General features: G+C 44.3%; 1 protein-coding gene across 1 annotated transcript in view; it reads right to left on the bottom strand.

The window, feature by feature from the left end:
• Nucleotides 1-17078, bottom strand: part of LOC134347474 (calmodulin regulator protein PCP4-like) — a 120301-nt gene extending 103223 nt beyond the window's left edge. The window contains exon 1 of the mRNA XM_063049798.1: nt 16914-17078. Within this exon, the coding sequence (XP_062905868.1) occupies nt 16914-16922 (9 nt within the window). The 5' untranslated portion in view covers nt 16923-17078. The remainder of the gene's footprint in view (nt 1-16913) is intronic.
• Nucleotides 17079-25068: the final 7990 nt, after the last annotated feature.

Here is a 25068-nt window from a genome sequence, read left to right as displayed (position 1 = left end):
TTCCCCTTTATCCTCAAACTGTGACCCCTCGTTCTGGAATGTACAGTGGAATGTTACCCTAGATCAGGGTTTCCAACTTTTTTTATGCCATGGACCAATAGCATTAAGCAAGGGTCTGTGGACCCCAGTTTGGGAACCCCTGCCCTCGATGTCGTAGTCTCGGTTTCTGGATTTGAAAGTAGAGCCATGAAAATCAGGTGAGCCACAACTAAGCTACAGTGGACATTAAGTATTGAAAACTGTTCTGATTTATTTATAGTCAACATCAGTGTTTGTATAATCAGCAGTCAACATTTCTACGCCCATTTTCACAGTCAAAGGTAAACTTCTGTCCCAGACATCGCTGGGAACGGAGGAAGGACTCATTTAAGGCTGAATAAAATCTGTTAGGCCTCCCTCTTTCGCAAATAACAGAAACCACCAGCTACAACTACTGTGGCAAACATATCACTGTAGGAAATGCCAACCAAACACACAGCTAACTCTACATCTTGAACTTGTTAACCAAGTTCAGCTGAGAGGCCACAGAATGAGAAGTGACAAATATAGTATTCCAAATATTTCCCCTTTTGTAAAATAAGACCATAAGACATAGGAGCAGAATTAGGCCATTCGACCCATTGAGTCTGCTCTGGCGGGCCATCATATCCCTCTCAACCCCATTCTCCTGCCTTCTCCTTGTAAAATTTGACACCCTTACTAATTAACAATCTATCAACCTCCACTTTAATGCGCCCAGTGACTTGACCTCCACAGTAAACTGTGGTAATGAATTCCACAGATTCACCACCTTCTGGCTAAAGAAATTCCTTTTCATCTCTGTTCCAAAGGGATGTCCCATTCCTAGACTGTCCCACTATTGGAAGTGTCCTCTCCAAGTCCACCCAATCTAGTCCTTTCAATATTCGATAGGTTTCAATAAGAATCCCCTCCCCCCCAATTCTTCTAAGCTCAAGTGAGTACAGGCCCAGAGCCATCAAGTATTCCTCATACAATAACCCTTTCTTTTCTGGAATCATTCTCGTGAACCTCCTCTGGACCATCTCTAATGCCAGCCCATCTTTTCTTAGACAACGGGCCCAAGGTGCTCACAAACTCCAACTATGGTTTGACCAGTGCCTCTACGTGACTCCAGAAACAACAATGGGGTCAACACTGGACTGCTCCCAGATATTTAAGCTGCTCCATTTGAGAAAAATTAAAGATCCAAATAAATCCTAGCTATACCAAAACAAAAAAGAAACAAACAATTCTTTATGCTAGATTAATAATTCGAAGGGAACAAATAGTTTGTATGTGATTTTGCATAGTGCTCTGACCTTTGAACTGCACACACACTATGCATAGATCTGCACCTGCTGTATAAAAGTCCGACGTGACATGAACATAGTCATGCCATCCAATTCCAGATGTGCCTAACCTCAGTTTATTTCAAACCATACAGGTAGTTAATTTGGCTAAGGCAATGCTGAAATTCATACTAAAAGAACATCTGACAAATTGCCTCTTGGGCACTGTGGAAGCTACTAATAAACTTAAAATCCTGTACTTTCTAATGTTTCCTTGCTACATTGTTGCAGAGAGAGACAGTCAGAGACAGAGACAGTGAGCTTTGACCTGTTCAATCAGAACTAGGACTTAAAGCATTATGTAGATTATAATGCTTTAAGTCCTTGTTCTGACTGAACAGGTCAAAACTCTCTCCCTCTCTTCCCTTCTTCCTCTCTCTCCTTACTCTCTCTCCTCTCTCTCCTTACTCTCTCTTTCTCTCTCTCTCTCCCACTACCTCTATCCTCCCTCTATCTCTCTCTCCCTTTGTTCCCTTCCCTCTCTCCCTCCCCATCTCTCTTTTTGCTCCTCTCTCTTTCTACATTCTACTTCTGACCCTCTCTCCTCCTTTCAATCTCTCTCTTTCTCTTTGTTCCTCTCGCTCATCTTCTCCCACTACCTCTCTTCCCTCTACATCTACCTCTGTCCTCTCTCTCTCTCCCTTTCTCCTCCCTCTCCCCCTCTCCCTCCCTCCCTCCCTGTTCTCTCACCCTCTGTTTCACAATGACGGCCAATATTTTTGGTTTGGAACCTAATGAGTGTGTCCACCTGTTCATTAATTTCCATTATAACCAAATTTTCTAATCTAGTTCAACAAGGTCACAGAATTGGCTGGTGCACAAAATGGAAATGTCACTCTTGTTTGGCAGGAAGCACATGATGCGGCCAGACGGATATTCATTCCCAATAGACACAATTATCTTTTGCACACTCACTACAATAAAATAACTTCCATGTACATTTACTGTCTTACTCTACCCAATTTAAAGAGGAAATCTTATGCTATTTGGACAAAGTTGACGGAGCATTTCTCTGCATCCCATCTGAGTGGCTGTAAAGAGCTTGAGAAGATCACTGAGAAATAGGTCCAGAAGGATTTCTGATATTGAGGGGAAAGTTATCATTTCATACCTCTTGTGATTTTTTTTTTCCTTTTGATATTTTAAGAGGTATTAAACTCAAGTAAGATAAATAGGTTGCAAGCTCCACAGCCAATAGCTCGCAAATTATTTCTGGGTCACCAGGAGTAAAAGTGTTCCATTTTAGCATTGAGATCATGACCCACATGAGGAAAAACACTAATCTAAAATAAGATTAATTATCATATCACGGAATACATTCCACATTATAATCCAGTCTCAGACTTCAATTGGTAATTTCATTGTACCTGTTGTCGCCTTCAGCGGTATACTGAGAAAGCACTGAACAAACGAAGATGCCACACATCAGGACATTAAACCAAAGGCCCTGAGAATGTCAAAGAGCCCCTGGAACCATTCCAAAAGACCACACACATCGGTGCTTTCATTAATATATTTACTCCTTAGCCAACATCATTGGGACAGTTCCTGTGGCTATTGCCACAATCTTTATGGGAGCTTCCTGTGCACAAATTGGTTGCCACACACAGAACATAGAAGAGTACAGCACAGGGGCAGGCCATTCAGCCCACAATGTGGTGGCAAACTGTCTAAAAGGCAATGCAAAAACATCCAAACACTAACTGTTCCTACCTACACCATGCCCATATCCCTCCATCCTCCTTACATCCATGTGCCTATCCAAATGTCTCTTCCATTTCGACAGTTCTAAAGTATGAGGGGTGGCTGCTGGATCGGTCCATGGGGCATGTTCAAGGAAAAGGAGGCCAAAGGCCAGGGGTGTCCACCCTACCCAGTCAGTGGGTGCGGTCCTGAATCTGGGGTTGGTGGCTATGCACCTCCATCTTCTTCGATCTTGCGGCAGCACCGAGTACAGCCTCTCCTCCAGTTTGTTCTTGCTGGTCGCCTTGGCGCCACCCCCGCCAAACTCGAGCCTGAGGCCATGTCGGCCTCGAGCCGCGGCCGCTTATTCGAGCTCAGCGCTCCCTTAGGCGGAGGCCTTGGGCAGGTCCAGGCACATGGTGCAGCGCCCAAGTTCATCATGTCTCTTCTATCTAGGTGCATAGCATACGATTCGTAGATACATGGTGAGGCTTTAATCTCTTCCACGGAAGATGGCCTTTGGCTCACAAGGAGCTCATCCGCCCTTTGTCAGGTCTTGTTTTTTTCAGTCCTGCTGGGTGTCCTCACAACCTCCTCACCAGACTATGTCTGGTGGGGGAGCCGGCCCAAGTCACCGACCACTCAACCACGGCCCCTGGCCGAGCACTGGGTGTCCACCCCCCACCGAATCTCTCCGAGCGTCCGGTGCCCGACCGAAAACCATGGTCGAGCAACCGGCGACCACCCTACTACAATAGTTTTTTTGCTCTTATATTGGCTGGCGGCTCAAGGTTCTTCTATTTCTGAGCAGTCTCTGACTGTAGATCTGAGTACATCCTTCTTAGGCAGAACCAACAATGGTAATGGACCCACAAAGGCACCACCAGCATTACTGAAATTCTCCAGAGTTCTACCCTCCTCTTTTCTGTGCAATCACTTGTGTAAGGTCACACACCTCCAAGGTAAGACATGGAAAGGATGACAACGCTGCCTTCTCTGTTTACTATACAGTAAGAGGAAATAATCTGCCAGGACCTCCCAACAGTATTAAGGGAATGCACATCCAGGTGGAAATCTTGGCTTATTGAGTAGGCAATGTCACTTCTTGAGTCTCCAGACTATGAGTTTGTGCAAGTAACAGCTGTGTACTGCACTGCTGAAGTTATACATAATTGTTCAGTCATCTCTTCAAATTTTATGATAAACCATACGTCCCAGTCATTCAGACCATTAAAGAGCGAATTTCTTCATTCAAAGAAAAACACTTCTCTGACCCACTATTCCTCCTAAAATATATCAATCAAAGCCAGACTCCCACTATTCCTTCTGAAATATATCGATCGAAACCAAACAGTTTACCTATCTCACAATTGCTTGAGTATGATTGTGCCAAAAACAAAATGACCCATTTGTACATACCAGGCTGCTCAACAAAGTAAATTGTCGTTTGTGAGGAGATTTTTGATTTCTTTTTCAAGTGATGCGATATGGTGCTGGCATTTCTGGGAATCTTTAACATCCTCTATGCACGGTTCTCAGAGCAATGCGAAACCCTCCATCAGGACTGAAGAAGCGTCTCAGCCCGAAACGTCGACTGTTTATTCCTTTTTATTGACGCTGACTGACCTGCCGACATCCTCCAGCATTTTGCGTGCTTTACTCTGAATGAATGAAGGCAATGTGGCAGATAATTTCTATTCTCACTTTGGAGGTAGCAAGAATTTGCTCGGTAAAGAACAGCAAAGACAAAGGGTTCCAATTTAATTTTTTTATATATTTAGTTTTAGAACATTTTTTTCTGAGCAGTTATTGCTCACCTCTATGGTGAGCTGCCTTTTGGACCACAGCAGTCCTGTTGAATGTATTCTCATGGTGTTGTTGGCCGGGGAGTTCCATGTTTCAGACCCGGCGACGACAAAGGAACAGCAATGTATCTCCAAGTCAGGATGGTGTGTGAGTTGGAGGTGAAGCCACAGGCACTGGTTTTCCCAAGCTCCTGCTAAGATTATGCTTCTAGCTGACGGAGTTCGTTGGCAGAGCAGCCAGGATGAATAACTGCACGGTAGCTTGTAAGTGGTGCATATTGGATCTGCATCACACCAGCAATAAACTATAAGCTGCAGCAGTAGGAAACAATTTCCCTCTTTAATGAACACCATCAGTCAATAGCTTACACCAAATAGGCCCTTTACTTTTTTATCAAAATAAATTTAATTCATAATAAAATTATTAATAAGAACAAACCATGCAATTCCTTCAGAGCAACACACACAAAATGCTGGAGGAGCTCAGCAGGTCAGGCTGTAACTATGGAAATGAATAAACAGTCAACGTTTCAGGCCGAGACCTTTCTTCAGGACTGGAAAGGAAGAGGAGAGATGCCAAAATTAAAAGGTGGGTGGAGAGGATGGAGGACAAGCTAGAAGGTGACAGTTGAAGCCAGGTGTGGCGGGGGGAGGAAGGATGAAATAAGAAAATGGGAGGTGATAACGAGAAAAAGCAAAGGGCTGGACAAAGAGACCAGTAGGAGTGGTGTAGAACATTGGAGAAAGGGAAGGAGGGGCTCCAGTGGGAGGAGATAGGCAAGTGAGGGGAAGAGGTAAGAAATCAGAATGGGGAATAGAAGAAGAGGGAAGGGGAATGAGGAAAAATTACTGGAAGGAGAAATTGATGTTCAGACCATCAGTTTGGAGACTAGCAAGATGGAATACGAGGTGTTGCTCCTCCAACCTGAGAGTGGCCTCATTGTGGCTGAAGAGGAGGCCATGGACTGAGATGTCCGAAAAGGAAGGGAATAAGAATTAACATGGTTAGCCACCGGGAAATTCTGCTTTTTGCTGATGGAGCAGAGCTGTTCAATAGAGCGGTCCCCCAACTTACACTGGATCTCAGCACTGTAGAGGAGTCCACATCGGGAGCACCGGATACAGTAGATGACCCCAACAGGTTCGCAGGTGAAGTGTTGTCTCACCAGGAAGGACTACCTGGAGCTCTGAATGGAGGTGAGGGAGGTGGTGAATGGACAGATGTGGCATTTCTGGCACCTGCAGGGATACATGCCAGGAGGAAGGAAAGTAGGGAAAGACGAATGGACAAGTGAATCACGGACAGAGAGAACCCTGCAGAAAGAAGAGATTGGAGAGGGAGGTAAATGGGTACTGGTGGTTAGGTGAATGGTCTCAGCCCAAAACGTTGACTGTTTATTCATTTCCATAGATGCTGCCTGACCTGCTGAGTTCCTCCAGCATTTTGTGTGTCTTGCTTTGGATTTCCAGCCTCTGCAGACTTTCTCGTCTTTGTGTCTCTTTAACCAAAGTTGTGCTCATTCTCTAAATGGAACCTCAGTCTGAGGATGGTGCAGAGGGCCATCTGCAAGAGTCACCACATATTGACAATCGGTGATAAATTTTGCTTGTCTAAGCTCCAACGAAGTGTCTTAGGACAATTTAATATCTTATAGATGTTTTGGAGATGTACATTATTGATGTTACATTTGCATTAACAAGACGGGCATGAGATCCATTGGAAAAGACGTTTGAACACAGTCATAAAGTTAAGGGCCACGACAGCACAGTGCATTTGCTTTATGGCACGACTGATCACCGATCGGGGTTCAATTCCCGTTGCTGCCTGTAAGGTTGTATTCTTCCCGTAACCAAGTGAGTTTCCTCTGGGTACTCCGGTTTCCTCCCACATTCCAAAAATGCACAGTTGAGGTTAGAGTTAGTGAGTTGTAAGCTGAGCATGTTGGGCATACTATGTTGATACCTGAATGTGTGGCGATACTTGTGGGCTGCCCCCAGCACATCCTTGTGTATGTTGGCTGTTAACGCTACGGACGCATTTCAATATTTGCTTTGATGTACATGTGAAAAATACGTAAATCTGAATCTGAATGGGAAATAACTCTACCCCAATTATTGGGAGCGTCTTCATTTGTCACAATTTAGCATCATACATGTGGCATTCAGCTATAGCGACAAAAGATACCTGGAGCCTTGTTCGGAATGGTACCAATAATAAGCAAAAGTCTTCTGTCTTCAAAGAAAGATTTACATTAATATTGCATCATCTGCAATCAGGGGATCTCCAAAAGAACAGTACTTACCTTGGTGGTTAGCACAATGCTTTATGTGCCAGCTGTAATATAGGGGTTCAGTTCCTGCCTCTGTCTCTGAGGAGGAGATGATACACTCTCCCCTGTTTCCTCTGGATGCCCTGAGTTCATCCACATTCCAAAGGCATACAGTTAGCATTAGTGAGTTGTGGGCTTGCTAAGTTAGCACTGAAACCATGGTGACATTTGCAGGCTGGCCAGCACAAACCTCGCTGATTTGATTTGACACAAATGACACATTTCGCTGTACGTTTCGATGTACACATGACAAATAAAGCCAATCTTATCTCTTACAACTGAGGAATTACATTTTGAAAAATAGCTATTGTTGTGAAACAGGGTTGCACAACTGTCTTCTATACAACAAGATCCCACAAAGATAATTACTAAGATTTATCCAATGGTATTGGTTGAAGGATGAGCATTGGTCTCGAATACCATTTTGCCTTCTCCCACAGCCCTTGCTCCTGAAGAAATGTTCAAAGACAATGTAATGTCTAGTCCAGAGGAGTAGATAGTCATTTTTCTGGAAAGTGGAGCCCACTCAGTGGACCCTCTAAGTCCACAACGGGACTGACAAGTTTCGAGACCTCCTGACTCTCTCTGAGGGCAAAATAGATGAAACCTCCCAGGATCTCCTCTTGCCTTTGAAAGAAAATCCACCATTAGTACTGTCAAACAAAGAAAGTATCTGATCAAAATGCAGGTATATTATGTCTTCCTGGCCCACAGGGATTTCTGCCTCCTCTGAAATAATACATTTCCAACACCAGGAGATCTCCATACCTCTAACCACAGCATGTCTAATGCAACTGATGCTCAATTGCTTTACCATACAATGGGAAAGCCCAGGAGAAAACAATAAATGCATTTTAAAATGTACCTATATCCTTAAATAGGTCTACATTCACCACAGTGACAGCTTCCTTGAACCTTATCACATACATACACACAAAACCCTGAGGCAGACATTGAGAACAGTAAAAGCTTTCAAATCTGAGTTGCAACAAAAGCAAATAGTGGATTGATGGACGAAAAAAATACAGCGGTTCTCTCCAGCATTGCCTGGGTGAATGATAGCAAGATATTTTCAAAACTTTCTAAACTTACAAAAGCCTATCCCCTCTTCTCAGCCCATTCCCTGAAAGTAAGTACATTTATAATAAATGATATCTCATCATAAAATGCAAGGTTGCTTCAGGTTGACATTCAAAAGCACTACTGCAACAAAACCCTCTATTTCACTGCTACATAGCTCTCCTCACAGTGGGCGATCACAGTGTGCCAATAGTCAGCTTTGGCTCAGTTGGCAGTACCCTTGCCATGAATCCAAAGTTTGTAGTTATTGGTACTGATATTGGTTTATTATTGTCACATGTATCAAGATACAGTCCTGTACACTGTTCACACTGATCAAATCATCACACAGTCCATCGGAATAGAAAAAGGTAAAACAATAACAATGCAGATAAGAGTGTAAGACAGCAGAGAAAGCATAGCGCAGGATCATAATGAGATGGATTGTGAGGTCAAGAGTCCATCTTGTTATACAAGAAGTCCAGGATAGAAGCTGTTTTAAACCTGATGGTATGTGCTTTGAGGCTTTCCAGGTATTATCAAAAATTCCATCCATCCATCCAGCATTCTGGCAGGACTTTCATATGAAGAAAGACTGGATGAACTGGGCTTGTACTCGTTGGAATTTAGAAGATTGAGGGGGGATCTGATTGAAACGTATAAAATCCTAAAGGGATTGGACAGGCTAGATGCAGGAAGATTGTTCCCGATGTTGGGGAAGTCCAGAACAAGGGGTCACAGTTTGAGGATAAAGGGGAAGCCTTTTAGGACCGAGATTAGGAAAAACTTCTTCACACAGAGAGTGGTGAATCTGTGGAATTCTCTGCCACAGGAAACAGTTGAGGCCAGTTCATTGGCTATATTTAAGAGGGAGTTAGATATGGCCCTTGTGGCTACAGGGATCAGGGGGTATGGAGGGAAGGCTGGGGCAGGGTTCTGAGTTGGATGATCAGCCATGATCATAATAAATGGCGGTGCAGGCTCGAAGGGCCGAATGGCCTACTCCTGCACCTATTTTCTATGTTTCTATGTTTCTATTTGACATTCTACCATCAGGCAGGTTCTCTGATGCATAAAGTCAAGAACGGTCAGGATGGGAAACAGTTTCCTCTCACAGGCCATTCGGCTTCTGAACTCCCTGCCACATCGCATTCAAAGTGTCACCGGATAATTTGTACTGTACCCGACAATATTTAAATTATTCACTTTACTTTGTTTATGCTAATTCATTTGTAGAGCTATTAATGCTTACTTTCCTAAGTTGTTGTGTGTTAAATATGTATTGTGTGTACTACTGCGCTTTGCTCCCTGGTCTGGAGAAACATTGTCTCGCTTGTATGTATATAGCTAAATGACAATAAACTTGACTTTTGTATCTTCTGGAGTGGGTGCGGTCTTTGATTATGCTGGCTGTATTACTGAAGCAGCAAGGAGTGTGGACAGAATCGATAGTGGGGAGGCTGTTTTCCACAACATTCGGAGCTGTGTCCATGACCCTCTGCAGTTTCCTGTGGTCATGTGCAGAGGAGTTTCCATACCGAGCTATTATGCATCCAGACAGAATGGAGCAACAATAATAATTGGGTCAACAGGGACATGGCAAATCTCTTTAGTCTCCTCCTGAGGAAGCGGAGACGTTCAAACATCACTCCAGAAACAACCGAAGGAAAATCTAACGCTACACGCACACACACACACACACACACACACACACACACACACACACACACACACACAAAATGCTGGAGGAAATCATCAGACCTGCTGAGTGCCTCCAGCATTTGTGGTTGTTGCTCTGGATTTCCAGGTTTTCTGGGATTTGTGAAGGAAAACCTAAGATGACTTTCCAGTGAGACTTTAAGAGAATTCTACACTGTTAGCTCCACACTCAAGTTGTTAATTGATACCCCATTGGCTCTCTCGGGTGGGGGTACTCGTTGGGTGAATAGGGGTGACAGCCTTGGATTTTTGTCATGCCTTTTAAAAACCTGGTCATTGTGCGGTCTTGCTATGTGAAAAATGGTCAGTGTGTTTCTCACATTGCAGATGGAAAGCACTTGGAATTAGTGGAAGATTTTACTGAAGTGCCACCTGTGTGGGATGGTGATCCAGCGGTTGGTGTGGCTGTCTCAGAACTCCAGCTAGCTGGAATCGATTGTCACCTCAGGTGTTGGACATGTGGGATTTGCATTTACTCCCTGAGACTGTGTGGCTTTTCGGATTTCCTCTCACATGCCAAAATACGCTGGCAGGATAACAGTAAATTATCACGTGGTGTAGGTCGGTGGTAAAAGGGAGGCTGATGCTCAACAGAGAGAAAGTAAGAGCGGAGAGCAACAGAAGCCTGGAATGCACTGCCAGGGATAATACCAGAGACAAATGTGCTAGAGGTGTCCAGGAAGCTCTTACCGAGGCACCAGATGCAAGGTTTGGACGGGTATCGATTATCTGCAGGCAGAAGGGATTCGGTGTAATTTCGTTGAATTGGTTCAGCACGGTACTGTGAGCCAAAAGGCCTGTTCCTTGCTCTGCTATTTTGTAATTTACAGATCAACACCCAAATGGGCAGTGAGCTTGATGAGTTTGTGCTGTTGGGAGCTGGCATGGATTGGAAGAATCAAATGGCCTTCAGTGTCTAAGATGTAAGTACACCCCTCCTCTTTTCCACTACACTCTGCTTACGTGACACCAGGGATCCCCATGGGGCATTCACAAACCTCAGGTTTCAGCCCCACAGGAGTCCAGATAATAGACCCCCAGCAATCCAGTATTCTCTGGGATGTTACTGGGATTGGGACTCCAGTAATTTTATACCTTGAGACCTATCACTGGCAATGGAAGTGGGGTTTTAGGGGCAAAGATCCAAAATTCCCACTTCAGCCTTGGGAAGGGGAGGCGAGGGAGAGAGGAGGAGATGAAGGGGAGAGGAGGAGATGAGGGGGAGAGGAGGTTTGAGGGAGAAGGTGAGAGGGAGGAGGGGAGGGGGAGGGGGAGGAGGAGGGAATGGGTGTGCTGTAGGGAGATGGGGGAGAGGGAGGGAGAAGGGGAGGAGAGGTGAGCCGAGAATGCAGAGGAGAGGCAAGATGAAGGAGGCGAGGGGAAGGAAGGAGAGGAGATGAGATGGCATGAGAGGAGAGGATGGGGTAGGGAAGGAGAGGAGAGGATGGGGTAGGGGAGGAGAGGAGAGGATGAGGTAGGGGAGGAGAGGAGAGGATGGGGTAGGGAAGGAGAGGAGAGGATGGGGTAGGGAAGGAGAGGAGAGGATGAGGTAGGGGAGGAGAGGAGAGGATGGGGTAGGGGAGGAGAGGAGAGGATGAGGTAGGGGAGGAGAGGAGAGGATGGGGTAGGGAAGGAGAGGAGAGGATGAGGTAGGGGAGGAGAGGAGAGGATGGGGTAGGGGAGGAGAGGAGAGGATGAGGTAGGGGAGGAGAGGAGAGGATGGGGTTGGGGAGGAGAGGAGAGGATGAGGTAGGGGAGGAGAGGAGAGGATGAGGTGGGGAGGAGAGGAGAGGATGGGGTAGGGGCAGAGAGGAGAGGATGGGGTAGGGGAGGAGAGGAGAGGATGGGGTTGGGGAGGAGAGGAGAGGATGAGGTGGGGAGGAGAGGAGAGGATGGGGTTGGGGAGGAGAGGAGAGGATGAGGTAGGGGAGGAGAGGAGAGGATGGGGTAGGGGAGGAGAGGAGAGGATGAGGTAGGAGAGGAGAGGAGAGGATGGGGTAGGGGAGGAGAGGAGAGGAGAGGATGGGATGGGGCGGAAAGGCGAGGAGCAGCATAGAGAAGAGGGGATCAGAGAGCAGAAATGGAGGGAAAGTGGATGATAGGATAGGAAAGCAGAGGAAGAGATGGGAGGGAAGGTGCCTTAATGTCACTCAGCCTAAAAGTCAGCAATGTTGTAAAGCAATGTGTAATTCTACGGTGCCCGAATGCCCTTAAGGTTTTTCTCGAGAGTCGGCAGAAGAATCAATAGAGATTGGTATCTCTAAGTGTGTCCTCACTGAGGTCAATCAGCTCTACACAGACCCTGCGTCAGTTCCTGCACATTCCAGCTTACGCTGTTGAATACTACAGTGTGTGACCAAAGGCGAGGGCCTTCTTCATCCCCACAGACACCAAAGGGCCCACAAAACTCTTTCTAATCAACATCTATTATTTAAAATACCAAGTGCACAGACTGTCATCCAGCTCAGCGCTTGGAGCTTCTCTTCCAACATCTGCAGTCACGCTCTGCGTCCCTCAGCTCATTTCCAACCTTCTGACTCCCTCTCATTATACTCCGAATCCATCCTTTCACTCTCCCTGGCAAATGACATTATTCCCTGTTCTTTTCTACGCAGTACTAATTAAGCAACGATTCTTCAATATCCTGCAGTGTCCTGCAACAACTGAAATATTTACAGATTATAAATGTTTAATATCTGTGACCATCTGTTGGATTCATTTTGGATTGCTGCCTTTAGCATGCGCCAGTTTTGAGTGTCCTCCTCCGATCTCTGCAGCCTCTTGTTCCTCTCGTGCCTCCCTTTCTCTCTGCACTAGAACACTCTATTCCTTGCTCCTATCATTTCTTTGCCCTCTCTCTTCTCCCCCCCTCTTCAACTCCATGTCTCCTCATTTCTTTTTCACTCTCCCCCCACCCGCCACCATCACCTTTGCTCTGCTGACACGTTAGACTCTTATTTGACACTCAAAGCCCAGTTTCAAGGGAGTGGACAGCATGTTTAATCACTGCAACCACGGTGTCCCTGATGCCTTCCTGAGTAATGTCCATGTGCTCTTTTCATTTGAAGTAAATCTGTGGTAAAACAAAGAAAGAATGTGGAAAACTGGAGGTGAGTTTTGTCCTGCCCTTCTCCAACGTAGTGCAGTTTTCCCTGGGGAGACAGGAAGAGTTCAGGCTTTCCCACAAAGATATGATGGAAACTCTGAAAGAGAAACCTCTCTCAATATTTGAGTGACGGTCACTCGGCATGCATTACCAGAATGGAAATGTGGAAGGGTAGCTTAGTAGGTTTGCACCACCGATTGTAAGATGTTTAAACGTTCTCCCCGTGGCTGTGTGGGTTTCCTCCAGTTTCTGCCCACAGTTCAAAGACATACCAATTGGTAGATTAATTGGTCATTTTAAATCGTCTTGTGATTAGGCTAGGACTAAATCAGGGTTTGCTGGGCGGTGTGGTTTGAAGGGCCAGAAGGACCTATTCTGCGAGATATAGATGGATAATTTGCAGAAAACAGAAAGATTAGTGGTGTTGTAGGTAGTGAAGAAAATTGCCAAAGGATACAGTTGATTTCAATCAGTTGCAGATATGGGCAGAGAAGTGGCAGCTGGAGTTTAACCCAGATAAATGTGAGGTGTTGCACTTTGGGAGATAAAATATAAAGAGGTAGCACGCTGTTAGTGACAAGACCCTTAACAGTGTGGATATGCAGAGAGACCTTGAGGTCCAAGTCACTAGCCCCCTGAAAGTGGCTGCACAGGTTGATAAAGTGATAAAGAACGGATATGACATACGTGCCTTTATTTGTTGAGGCAATGAGCTCAACAGTTGTATAGTTATGTTGTAGCTTTATAAAACTCTAGTTAGGCCCCACCTGTAATATTGCATTCTGTTTTGTTTGCGCCATTATACGATACCGTGCAAGTCCTAGGCACTTATGTATTGCTAAGGTGCTTAAGACTTTTACAGAGTACTGTAGTAATTTTATATATTACACTGTACTGCTGGCACCAAAAATTAAAAAAAAAATTCATGATGTGTGAGTAACAATAAAGCTGATTCTGATGTGAGTCTCTTTTGTGGACCGAGAGTGGGAAGTGGGGCAGGGAGAGGGGAATCAGGTTTGGGAAAAGGGGAAGGAGTAGAAAGCACCAGAGAGACATTCTGTAATGATCAATAAACCAATTGTTTATACCTAATATCTATGCCTATTTATGCCAAATACTAATGCAATATTTAAGGTGGGGAGAAGCACAGTTAATGGAGATGTGCCGAGCAAGTTTTTTTACACAGAGGGTGTCTGGAATGTATTGCCAGGAGTGGTAGAAGAGGCAAATGCAATTGGGTCACTTAAGCTGCTCTTAAATAAAAGCATATGAATTTGCCAAGAATGGAGGGATATGGACATCTCGTCGGCAGAAGGAATTGGTTTAGTTAAGCATTTAATTACGCGTTTAATGAGATTGTAGCCCAAGGGGTCTGCTCCTGCACTGTCTGGTTCTGCATTCTATGTCCAATACCTGTGAACCAAATGGAAGCTGTAAATATAAAGAAATAATCCCAGGGAAGTGTATAGTAAATTGTGGTTCAGGTCACACCCACTTTCCAACTAACAAGGACATTGTGTTCAGCCTGGAAATCCAACACCTCTCTTCCACTCTGCCTATGCTGCCTTCTTTAAGATGCTTGCTACAACGTTCCTCTGTGATAAAGACCTTCATCACTAATCCTAACATATCGTGTGAAATGCACTCGATCAGCTTTATGGTCTCGAAAGCGCAGGAGTTATGAACTGCTGCCGTTCACCCACCGTGGCACCTTCTCCAATCCCTCCCCCAGCCCCATCCAGCCATAACTTGCCCAGCCACAAACATCCCTTATTGATAAAACAGAAGCCTCATGCCAGTATAGGAACCTCAGTGTCAGTTATGAGGAGCAGCTGACATTATAGTGCTGTTTAATTAGTATCCAAGATCCCACCCACCTCGGACATTCATTCTTCTCCCCTCTCCCATCGGGCAGAAGGTACAAAAGCCTGAAAACACATGCCACAAGGCTTAAGGACAGCTTCTATCTCACTGTTATCAGACTCCTGAGTGGACCTTGTACACTAAGACGGACTCTTGACCTCGCAATCTGTCTAGTGATGACCTTGCACTTTATCATTTACTGGCACTGCCCTTTTCAGTGCCTTTTACACTTTATCCTGCATTGTTATTTTTTCACATTATTCTACTCAATGCACTGTGTAATGATTTGATCTGCATGAACAGTATGCAAGACAAGCTTTTCTCTGTATCTTATTACATGTGACAATAATAAGCCTTCACCAGTACCTTAGTGAATTTCATGCAAGTGGATTCCCTTTTATCACAAACACCGAAGCAAAGCTTCATCAAGATTTCTTTGTAAGGGATTTGATTTGAATCAGATGAAAGAAAGGGAAGCCTCTGCCAATCTAGGCTATAACAATCTATTATTCATTACAGACTGCACAGCAAAGCATTAACTCTAGTGCCTCATCACCAGACACAAGCTGACATTACACAGAGTGAACTAAGTCTGCGGGAGAAAGCACATTTCAAACAATGAGAAATCAAAATTACACTCTGCTTGTCTTCTGTACAAAAATGGAATTACTCAAAGAGCAAATAGCTTTTCTTTATCAAGGCTATCTCTTATAGAAGCTCAAGCAACGGTTTTTACTTTCAGTGAACAGAAAGAGAAAATGAATTGGTAGAGTACAGAATTCATTGTAAGAGCATTGTTAAAATTAAGAGTTAATTACAAGCATCGACATTTTTAATCTGCTGCCAACATTTCAAAGCACACTAGGTTCTGGACAGAGAATTTTACAAGTGCAGTCGACTCGGCACTGTACATATATGGTCCTCGTGCCTTCTGCTATTTATGAATATTTCTACTTCTTTTTGCCAATTTTTCCCCTTTATATTTGACCTCACGCTGTGTTGACATTATGCTGCATATTGTGTCCATGTTTGTCTTTTTCCTAGCACTGAGACAAGTGATCTTCTTTTTCTGTGTTTCCCTGCTCTGTGTTCTGCCACTGCTTCTCTCTATCACCCCTCCCTGCGCATTTTCTCTTCACTCTCTCCCACTCCGAAAACACTCTCTCCGTGATCCCCTGGTTTTCCGCCTGCCTTTGTTTTTCTTGCTATTATCTTTTCACTTCACTTTTCCATTTCTTCATTACCTTCTGTCTGTCTCACTTGCTTCCCTTGATCAGTTCTTGTCCAGTTTTCTACAGACAGAGCACTTCTCATACCTTACTTTCCTGCTATGAGATGCAAACATAATCTGCCAATTCTATTCCAATTTTATCATAAAGGTACAACTCTCCTCAGGTTTCTGAATTCTACTTAAAACTCCCCCAAGTAAAATTCCTCAGGAAGCCATGAATGAACGACCACAATTTTAACATTTAAAGCCCCTGGTAAATTGGAAAACACAATACAGCTTAGTATTAACCAGAAAGAAATTAGATGAATAATAAATTAGCCCTGACAAAATAAAATTGAATTAGTACACACTAGAAATATGCAACAGGTCTGTGAGTATCTAACAAGAGGTGAAATAGAAACAATTTCTCTCACCCCATTGGGCTTCCACGCCCCCCCCCCACACACACACACACACCCGTTTGAAGCTAAAACCTAATTTGTTTGTCTTTCAAATGTGAAAGATCTCCTGGCTAGTTATCAAATGATCTGTTATTTTTTCTTCAAGATGACTTTAATTATTCACAGTTTTTAGATAAAGAAAAAAGAAGCACGATTAAAAGTAATGAGTGGGAACACCATTCAGTTTTAAATCCAATCATCCAGACAGAACTTGTGAAACTGCAGAAGGACGGCTGTGCATGCTACAATAGGTTGAAGGCACGATAATTAACTATGCTTAGCATGCACAGAAAAATAAACCTCTAGTCATTTTACTTGTAAGCCTCACCTCGCTCATGGTTAGACTGCCAATGTCTCTCTGTGGGTGTTTTTTTTTTAATTTGGTTGCTCTCTCTCTCTCTCTTCGGGGTGGCTCAGGTTCACGCTCTGCTGGTATCAGGAACTCAGCACTCAGCTCTCTGCGCTGCCGATCTCTGTGAGAAGATCCTTTTAAACTCAGGCAGAACCTAATGTCATCACACCTTCGAGGGAGCCAATGAAAATCACCGTTCTAAACTTCAGCAACCTTGTCTGGCACAGTCTCATGCCACCCAGTGTTTCAAATATTAATACAACCCTTCAAGGTACTAACTCCAGCGTCTCGCTCTCGCATACTCGCTGTGCTTGTAAAGGGAAAGCAAGCCCCATCGATGCGTTCAAAGTGCTTTCTCTCTGAGGTCCACACTCTGACCTCGTAAGCACAGTAAATAGATATCCAGAGGGATTTTAAATCACACATCCTGCCCTCTGTGAGCTTTCTCCTCAGTTTCAGCATCAATCTGTCGTGTCTCTTTCATTGGAAAATAGCGGCCAGTTGACACGCTGTGTTACTGCAGCCCGTGGGTCAGGACGGACGCGGACTGCGCTGCTCGCCTTGCTCAGTGTCGTGTTAGCTCATTGTAGCCTGAGATTCAAAGCTGAATGCACGATATGCTCTGTTATCATAACCTCATGATATCAAATTCACTGAGTTACTTTTGAACACATAGAACGTATCGACAAATTAAACTAAATCTCTCCTGCCCGCTATGATCCGTAACCCTCCATTCCCCACGTATTCATGTGTCTGTCTAAAAGCCTCTCAACCGCCACTCTCGGTTCTACTTCCACCGCCACCCCTGGAAGCCCGTCTAGGCGCCCACCACTCCCAGGGGAAAAAAGCTACCGCACACATCTCCTATCAGCCTCCCCCCCCCACCCCCCTCAGCTTAAACACATGTCTTCTGGGTGGTTGACATTTTGTTTCTTTACCCACCCTTGCAGTTAGAACATAAAACCATAAGACATGGGAGCAGAATGAGGCCGTTCAGCCCATCCTGTCTGCTCCACCATTCCATCATAACTCATTTATTTTTCACCTCACCTCATTCTCCTGACTTCTCCCCGCAATCTTTAAAGCCCTTACTAATCAAGAACCTATCAACCACCAGTTTAAATATACCCAATGACTTGCCGCCACAGCTGTTTGTGGCAATGAATTTAACAGATTCCTCACCCTTGGCTAAAGATACTCCTCCTCATCCCTGTTCTAAAGGGATATCCTTCTATTTTGAGATCCTGCCCTCTGGTCCAAGCCTGTCCCACTGTTGGAAACATCTTCTGCACATCTACTCTATCTCGATAAGCCCCATAACTCCTACTGGGGCATAGGCCACCAACAGTAGCTCACCAGAGTCCTCCGTCCTGGGCTAGTTCCTCGAATTGTCTCCCGGTGTAGCCCAACTTCATGGTGTAGCCTTCCTCTCCCAGGGATGGCATCTTGGCGTTGCTATAGCACTGGGGATTTATGGGATGGGGTTGCTAGCCCCGTGCCCAACCCTTCTCTTTTTTCAGCTAGGCTTGGGATCATCCATGCAGAGTTCCACTGTATCTAGGCCTTTCAATAATGAATGAGATCCTTCCCCCTCTTCTTCCAAACTCCCATGAGCACCGGCCCAGAGCCTTCAAGCACTCATTATAAATTAACCCTTTCATTCCCTGGATCATTCTGTTGAACCTCCTCTGGGCCTTTTCCAATGCCAGCATGTCCTTTTTTAGATGTGGAGTACTGTGAATGGAAATCTGTTCACAATACTCCAAGTGCAGTCTGACCATTTCCTTATAAAACCTAGACATTACATTCTTGCTTTTCTATTGTAGTCCTCTGAAAATGAATGCTATCATTGCTTTTGTCTTCTTTACCACCAGTTCAACCTGCAAGTTTACATTTAGGGAATTCCACACTCAGTGTCCCAAGTCCCTTTGCACATCTGATTTCTGAATTTGCTCCCAAATTAGAAAATAGTCAACAGTTTTATTCTTTTTACCAAAATGCATGACCATATACTTTACGACACTGTATTCCACCTGTCACTTCTTTACCCATTCTCTTCATTTATCCAAGTCCTTCTGCGGACACCCTGCTTTCTTAACACTATTTGCGTCTCCACTTATCTCTGTATCATTGGCAAACTCAGCCACAAAGCCATTCATTCTATCGTCCTTGGAATCGTTCATCATTGATGAGTTCCTTGGGGTATTTTTGCCATATTAAAGATGCTATATAAATTCAAGTCAGTGTTGCACTGGCCTTTATTCTCACAGTAATTTGACCCATTTGTCAGCACTCCTTCACTATCAGGGTGGTATCAGCATTTCAGAAAAAGAACTTTTTTTTTAAATGTTTTATTGTCACTTAGCATTTGCTAAATTTGGCAGTCTGACCCATTTGTTGAGTTGATATTGCTCATGTTTCATTGTGGTCATGCATTGCCAAAAATATGTCTCAAAATATCTGTGCAAAATGTATTTACTAGACATCCAATAATGTGAATTAGGAGCACTCTCCCAAAAGCCATGAAAAACTTAAATATAGGCAAGTCAATATTGAGCAATGCTCCGGGTTGAAGGCTGGCTGAAGCTGGGGCTTACCTAAAGAAACCATACCAGTTGTGGAGGATGCACTCAGTACACTGCAGGTTCATTCCGTTGCTACAGGAATTCCTGATCGACACTATAGAACATCATTACTGCCATCAGCGAGGAGGTACAGGAGCTGGAAGATCCACATTCAACAATTCAGGTACAGGTTCTTCCCCTCCACCACCAGATTTCTCAATGGCCCAGGAATCCAAGAGCACATTCTTCCTTTTCTTTTACACTATTTATTTACATCACAATTTATGTGTTGTAGCACTACACTGCAGCCACAAAACAACAAATTTCCCATTATATAGTCGAAGGCTGTAATCATAAACTGGATTCTCTTTCTGATCAGTAACAACAAGGACACAGAAATACAAAGTGACTTTAACTTAAAGAAAAATCTCCAGACACTAAGCAACCATCAATTGGTTCTGTGTCACAGTTGGACTAGAAATAATGATCAAAGATTTGGTGGAAAAAGAGTATTTTAGGCAGTGTCTTAGCATTGGAACTTGAAGAGAGGCAGATTGGTTTAGAGCTAGAACCCAGAGCCTTGAGCCTTTGAGGGCATGGCTGACAATGGCGGTGCAAATAAAGAGAAGGGTGAAAGAGAGGCAAGATTTAGGGGAGCGCCACTGGAAGATTTAAAGGGCTAGGAGTGATGGGAAAGAGTAAGCTCAGTGAGATAATCTGAAACAATGAAACAATTAAAAAAAGTGAAGTATTGTTCAATGTCTATTCAGAAATCAGATGGCAAAGGGGAAGGAGCTGTTTCTGAATCACAGAGTGTGTGCCTTCAGACTTCTGTACCTTCTTCCTGATGGTAACAATGGACAGAGGGCAGTTCTGGGTGGTTGAGGTCCTTAATGATGGATGCCGCCTTTTTGAGGGACCATTCCTTGAAGATGTCTTGGATACTACGAGGGCTTGTGTTCATGAACGAGCTGACTAATTTTACAATTCTCTGCAGCTTACTTCAATCCTGTACAGTAGCAACCACCCACCCCCCATACCAGACAGTGATGCAGACAGGTGATGAAACTGAGGCAATGTCTACTTGATTACAAGTGCTATGTTGAGCGGGCGAGGTCTTTTCCCTTTGGAGCGAAGGAGGATGAGAAGTGACTAGATAGAGGTGTACAAGATGATAAGAATGGATAAGCAAAGACTTTTTCCCGGGGGAAATGGCTAATGTGAGGGGCATAAATGTAAGGTGATTGGAGGAAAGAATAGTGGAGGTGAATGTCAGAGGTAGGTATTTTACATAGAGAGTGGTGAGAGTGTGGAACACACTGACAAGGGTGATGGTAGAGGCAGATACAGATAAATTAGGGACATTTAAGAGACTCTTAGATGGGCACATGGATGCTAGTAAAACGGAGCACTATGTGGGAGGGAAAGGTTACAGCAATCTTAGAGTAGGTTCAAAGGTTGACAAGTATCATGGACAAAAGGCCCATACCGTGCTCTCATGTTCTATGTTCCATGAAAGCCAATGAAGTCAGCAAAGACACGAGTGAAGGGAGACTATGTACTGTTTATGTACTGGATTTCAAGCAGGCAGCTGGTTTTGAGCACGGAACAGCACACAGACAGAAGATGGAGAGAGACCAGTCAGAAGTGCATTGGAATCATGTGAATAGCAAGAAAAAAGAATTAAATTTGGCTGCTTCTGTAGAGGGTTGGCCTGTCCTTAGTGTAATAGGAGCAAAGCTGCATGGGTGCACTTGAATCACCTCTCCTTAATCTTTATAAATGGTTATTGGGATGCCAATCCCTAGAATTGTGTCATCCATCACCCCCTTGTTTATGTTCCTGACTGGATTACAGATCTTGAAGAAAAAATGGTGCCTGATGAGGGGTCCACGCAGAGGATAAATATGGTCCCTCTGTGTTTTTATATTTATTCATAGAATCAGTGAGTACTACAGCACAGAAACAGGCCCCTCGGCCAATCTAGTCTGTTGTTCTGCCTAGGCCCATCGACCAGCCTCCATTCTCCTCCCATCAATGTACTTGTCCAAACTTCTCTTAAGTGATGCAATCGAACCCAGGTTCACCACTTCCGTTGGCAGCTCATTCCACACTCTCTCCACCCTCCAAGCAAAGTTCCCTCTCAGGTTTCCCATAAATATTTCACCTTTCAGCTTTAACCTATGATCTCTACTTCTAGTCTCACCCAACCGCAGTAGAAAAAGCCAGCCTGGATTTAGCCAATCTAAGACTCGCATTTGCTTGATAATTTCTATTGTATCTGGTATTAACTTTTACCCTCGTGGTTCTTGTTCTATCACTGCCCTCATTTTCAGTATATCATTTGTTGTTGCTTACTAGGCCTTGTGGCGCATCGGGTGGCAAACTTGCCATTTTCTTCTAATTAGCATTTCTGTCTGTTTTTTTTATGAGGCAGAGTTGCTAGCTTGATGCTGTACGCAGCACAAAAGCATGCAAGGAGGCAGCTGGATTCGAACCGGGGACCTTTCGCCTCGAAGTCCAGTGCAGACGCCACTACACCACCAGCCGGCAGTCTATTATTCACTTTGCTCTTTATCCATCTCTCTCTCTCTCTTTGTTTACATTTTTGTCATGGGATTGGCTGGTGGAGATGACCTTCTGTTTAAGGGAACCAAGGAAAGGGGACTGAGGTAAAATATCAGTCATGATCTTGTCCATGATAGAGCATAAATGAAGAGTTGAATGGCGTGATCCTGATCATATTTCATAGGCTCATTTTGCGTCTCCAGTGACATGATCGATACAGAAGAAGCTTCCGTAGGTCCAACACTAAACAGGGTGGCACCGTGGCGTAACAGTTAACGCATCACTTTGCAGCACCACCAATTGGGGTTCAATTCCTGCCACTCCCTGTAAGGAGTTTGTACGTTCGCCCCGTAACTGCTTGGAATTCCTCTGGGTGCTCAACTTTCAAAGTTCAAAGTAAATTTATTATCAAAGTACATTTCTGTCACCACATACAACCCTGAGATTTGTTTTCTTACAGGCGTACTCAGTAAATCCAAGAACTATAATAGAATCAATTAAAGACCGCAACAACCAATGGGCAAAAGACAACAGACTGTGCAAGTACAGAAGAAAAGAAGAAATAATAATAATAAATATATAAGCACTAAATATTGAGACTCCTTGAAAGTGAATCAGTAGGTTGTGGGAATAGTTCAGTGATGGGGCGAGTGAAGTTATTCCCCCTGGTTCAAGAGCCGGATTGAGCCTCAGGTGGTGTGAGTCCTGAGGCTCCTGTACCTTCTTCCTGATGGCAGCAGTGATCCCACATTCCAAAGATGTGCGAGTTAGTAAGTTGGCAGCATGTTATGATGGCGCCAGAAACACGGCAAAACTTGTGGGCTGCCCCCAACACATCCCCAGCCTGTGTTGGTTGTTGACATAAAATGATGCATTTCACCATTAACTTTGAGATTTTACAGTGAACCGTGTTTTAACAGGAGAGAAAGTATGGGAAAATAAATCGAATTAAAATTTGAAATTTGAAATCAATCCCCAGCTGCCTCATTTACAATTGGGACCAAAAAAAGAGCTGTGTGCTGCAAAAATAAATTGGCAGGAGGAAAACATACTGCCCTTTGTCAAGGAAACAGTGAATGCCAAATATAAGAGCAGCATCACAACTTTCCAACATCTCCCAAACCTGCATCCTCCAGCACCTCAAACGATGAAGACAGAAGGTTGATAGAAGAAGCATACATTCTAAATTACTTGGCAAGCCACACACTCGCTCCAACTGGGACATGTCAGAGCATTTGGGCTTAGAATAGAGTCAGTGAATTATACAGCTCAGAAGCAGATCCTTCAGTCCACCACGTTCATATCAACCAAGGAAACTTTCTGATCCAGTACCATTTTCCTGCATTTAGTTCCACTGAACGTTTCCAGTCAATGATCCTATCCAAATGTCTTTAACCATTGTAATTGTACCTGTCTCGATCAATTTATCTGCAGCGTGATTTGTATTTAAATAACTAGTTTATTTATTTACTGAGATACTGCATGGAATAGGCCCTTCCGGCCTTTAAGCCATGCCTCCCAGCAACCTCACATTTTAATCCTAGCCTAATAATGCAACAATTTGCAATGACCAATTAACCTACCAACCAGTATGTCTTTGGACTGTGAGAGGAAACCAGAGCACCTGGAGGAAACCTATGTGGTCATGGGGAGAACATTTAAACTCCTTACAAACAGAGGCAGGAATCCTATATATCCAGTAGCTTCCATGAAAATCTTTCTCCTTCAGAACCATTTAAATCGTGCCTGTCTCACCACAAACTGGTGACCTCTAGTTTGAACCTCCATTACTCTAAGGCCCTTAGAGTATCTAAGCCCCTCGTGATTTTAGAAACCTCTGTGAGGACATCCTTTAGCTTCCTTCACTCTGGGAAAAACAGTCCCAGACTATGCAATCTCTTAAGCCTTCCTGTCCTAGCAACATCCTTACTAACCTTTTCTTCACCCTCTTCAGCTTAATCACATCCTTCCTAAACAATGACAACCAGAACCGAACAGAGTATTCCAGATGCATCTCCCCAATGTCTTGTACAGCTGTACCAAGGCATCTCAGCTCTTGTACTCAGTGTCTCTTCCAAGGAAGGCAATCCTCACACATGCATTCTTCAACACCTTCTTTAGCTGTGTTTACACTTCCAGGGAACTATGTACATTCCCCATGTCTCTCTATTCTATAACACTCCCCAGTGCCCTGATATTAATGGTGCATGTCTTGCCTTGGTTTAAATTCCAAGAATACATCACTTTGCACTTGTCTAAGTTAAATTCCATCTGCCATTCCTTTGCCCACTCACCCAACTGATCTAGATCCTGTTGTAATCTTAGACAAGCTTCTTCACTGTCCACCACTCCACCAGTTTTGGTGTCATTTCCATACCTACTGACCACACTATTTATATTCACATCCATATCATTAATATATACAACGAACAACAGTCAACCCAGCACTGAATGCAGCTGCATACCATTGCTCAAAGGTCACCAATCTGTAAAACAGTCCTCCACTGCCACCCTCTGCCTCCTACCACCAAGCCAATGTTGTATAGAGCTCAAACACGAGGAAATCTGCAGATGCTGGAATTTCAAGCAACTCACATAAAAGTTGCTGGTGAACACAGCAGGCCAGGCAGCATCTCGAGGAGGAGGTACAGTCGACGGTTTGGGCCGAGACCCTTCGTCAGGACTAACTGAAAGAAGAGCTAGTAAGATATTTGAAAGTGGGAGGAGGAGGGGGAGATCTGAAATGATAGGAGAAGACAGGAGGGGGAGGGATGGAGCCAAGAGCTGGACAGTTGATTGGCTAAAGGGATATGAGAGGATCATGGGACAGGAGGCCCAGGGAGAAAGAAAAGGGGGAGGGGGGGAAGCCCAGAGGATGGGCAAGGGAAAAAGAATGTGTGTATATAAATAAATAAATAACGGATGAGATACGAGGAGGAGGTGGGGCATTAGCAGAAGTTAGAGAAGTCAATGTTCATGCCATCAGGTTGGAGGCTACC

This window comes from Mobula hypostoma, chromosome 6, assembly GCF_963921235.1.
Source record: "Mobula hypostoma chromosome 6, sMobHyp1.1, whole genome shotgun sequence".
Lineage (NCBI taxonomy): Eukaryota > Metazoa > Chordata > Chondrichthyes > Myliobatiformes > Myliobatidae > Mobula > Mobula hypostoma.
The sequence above is the reverse complement of the archived record's forward strand: the minus strand, read 5'-3'. Positions and strand labels throughout refer to the sequence as shown.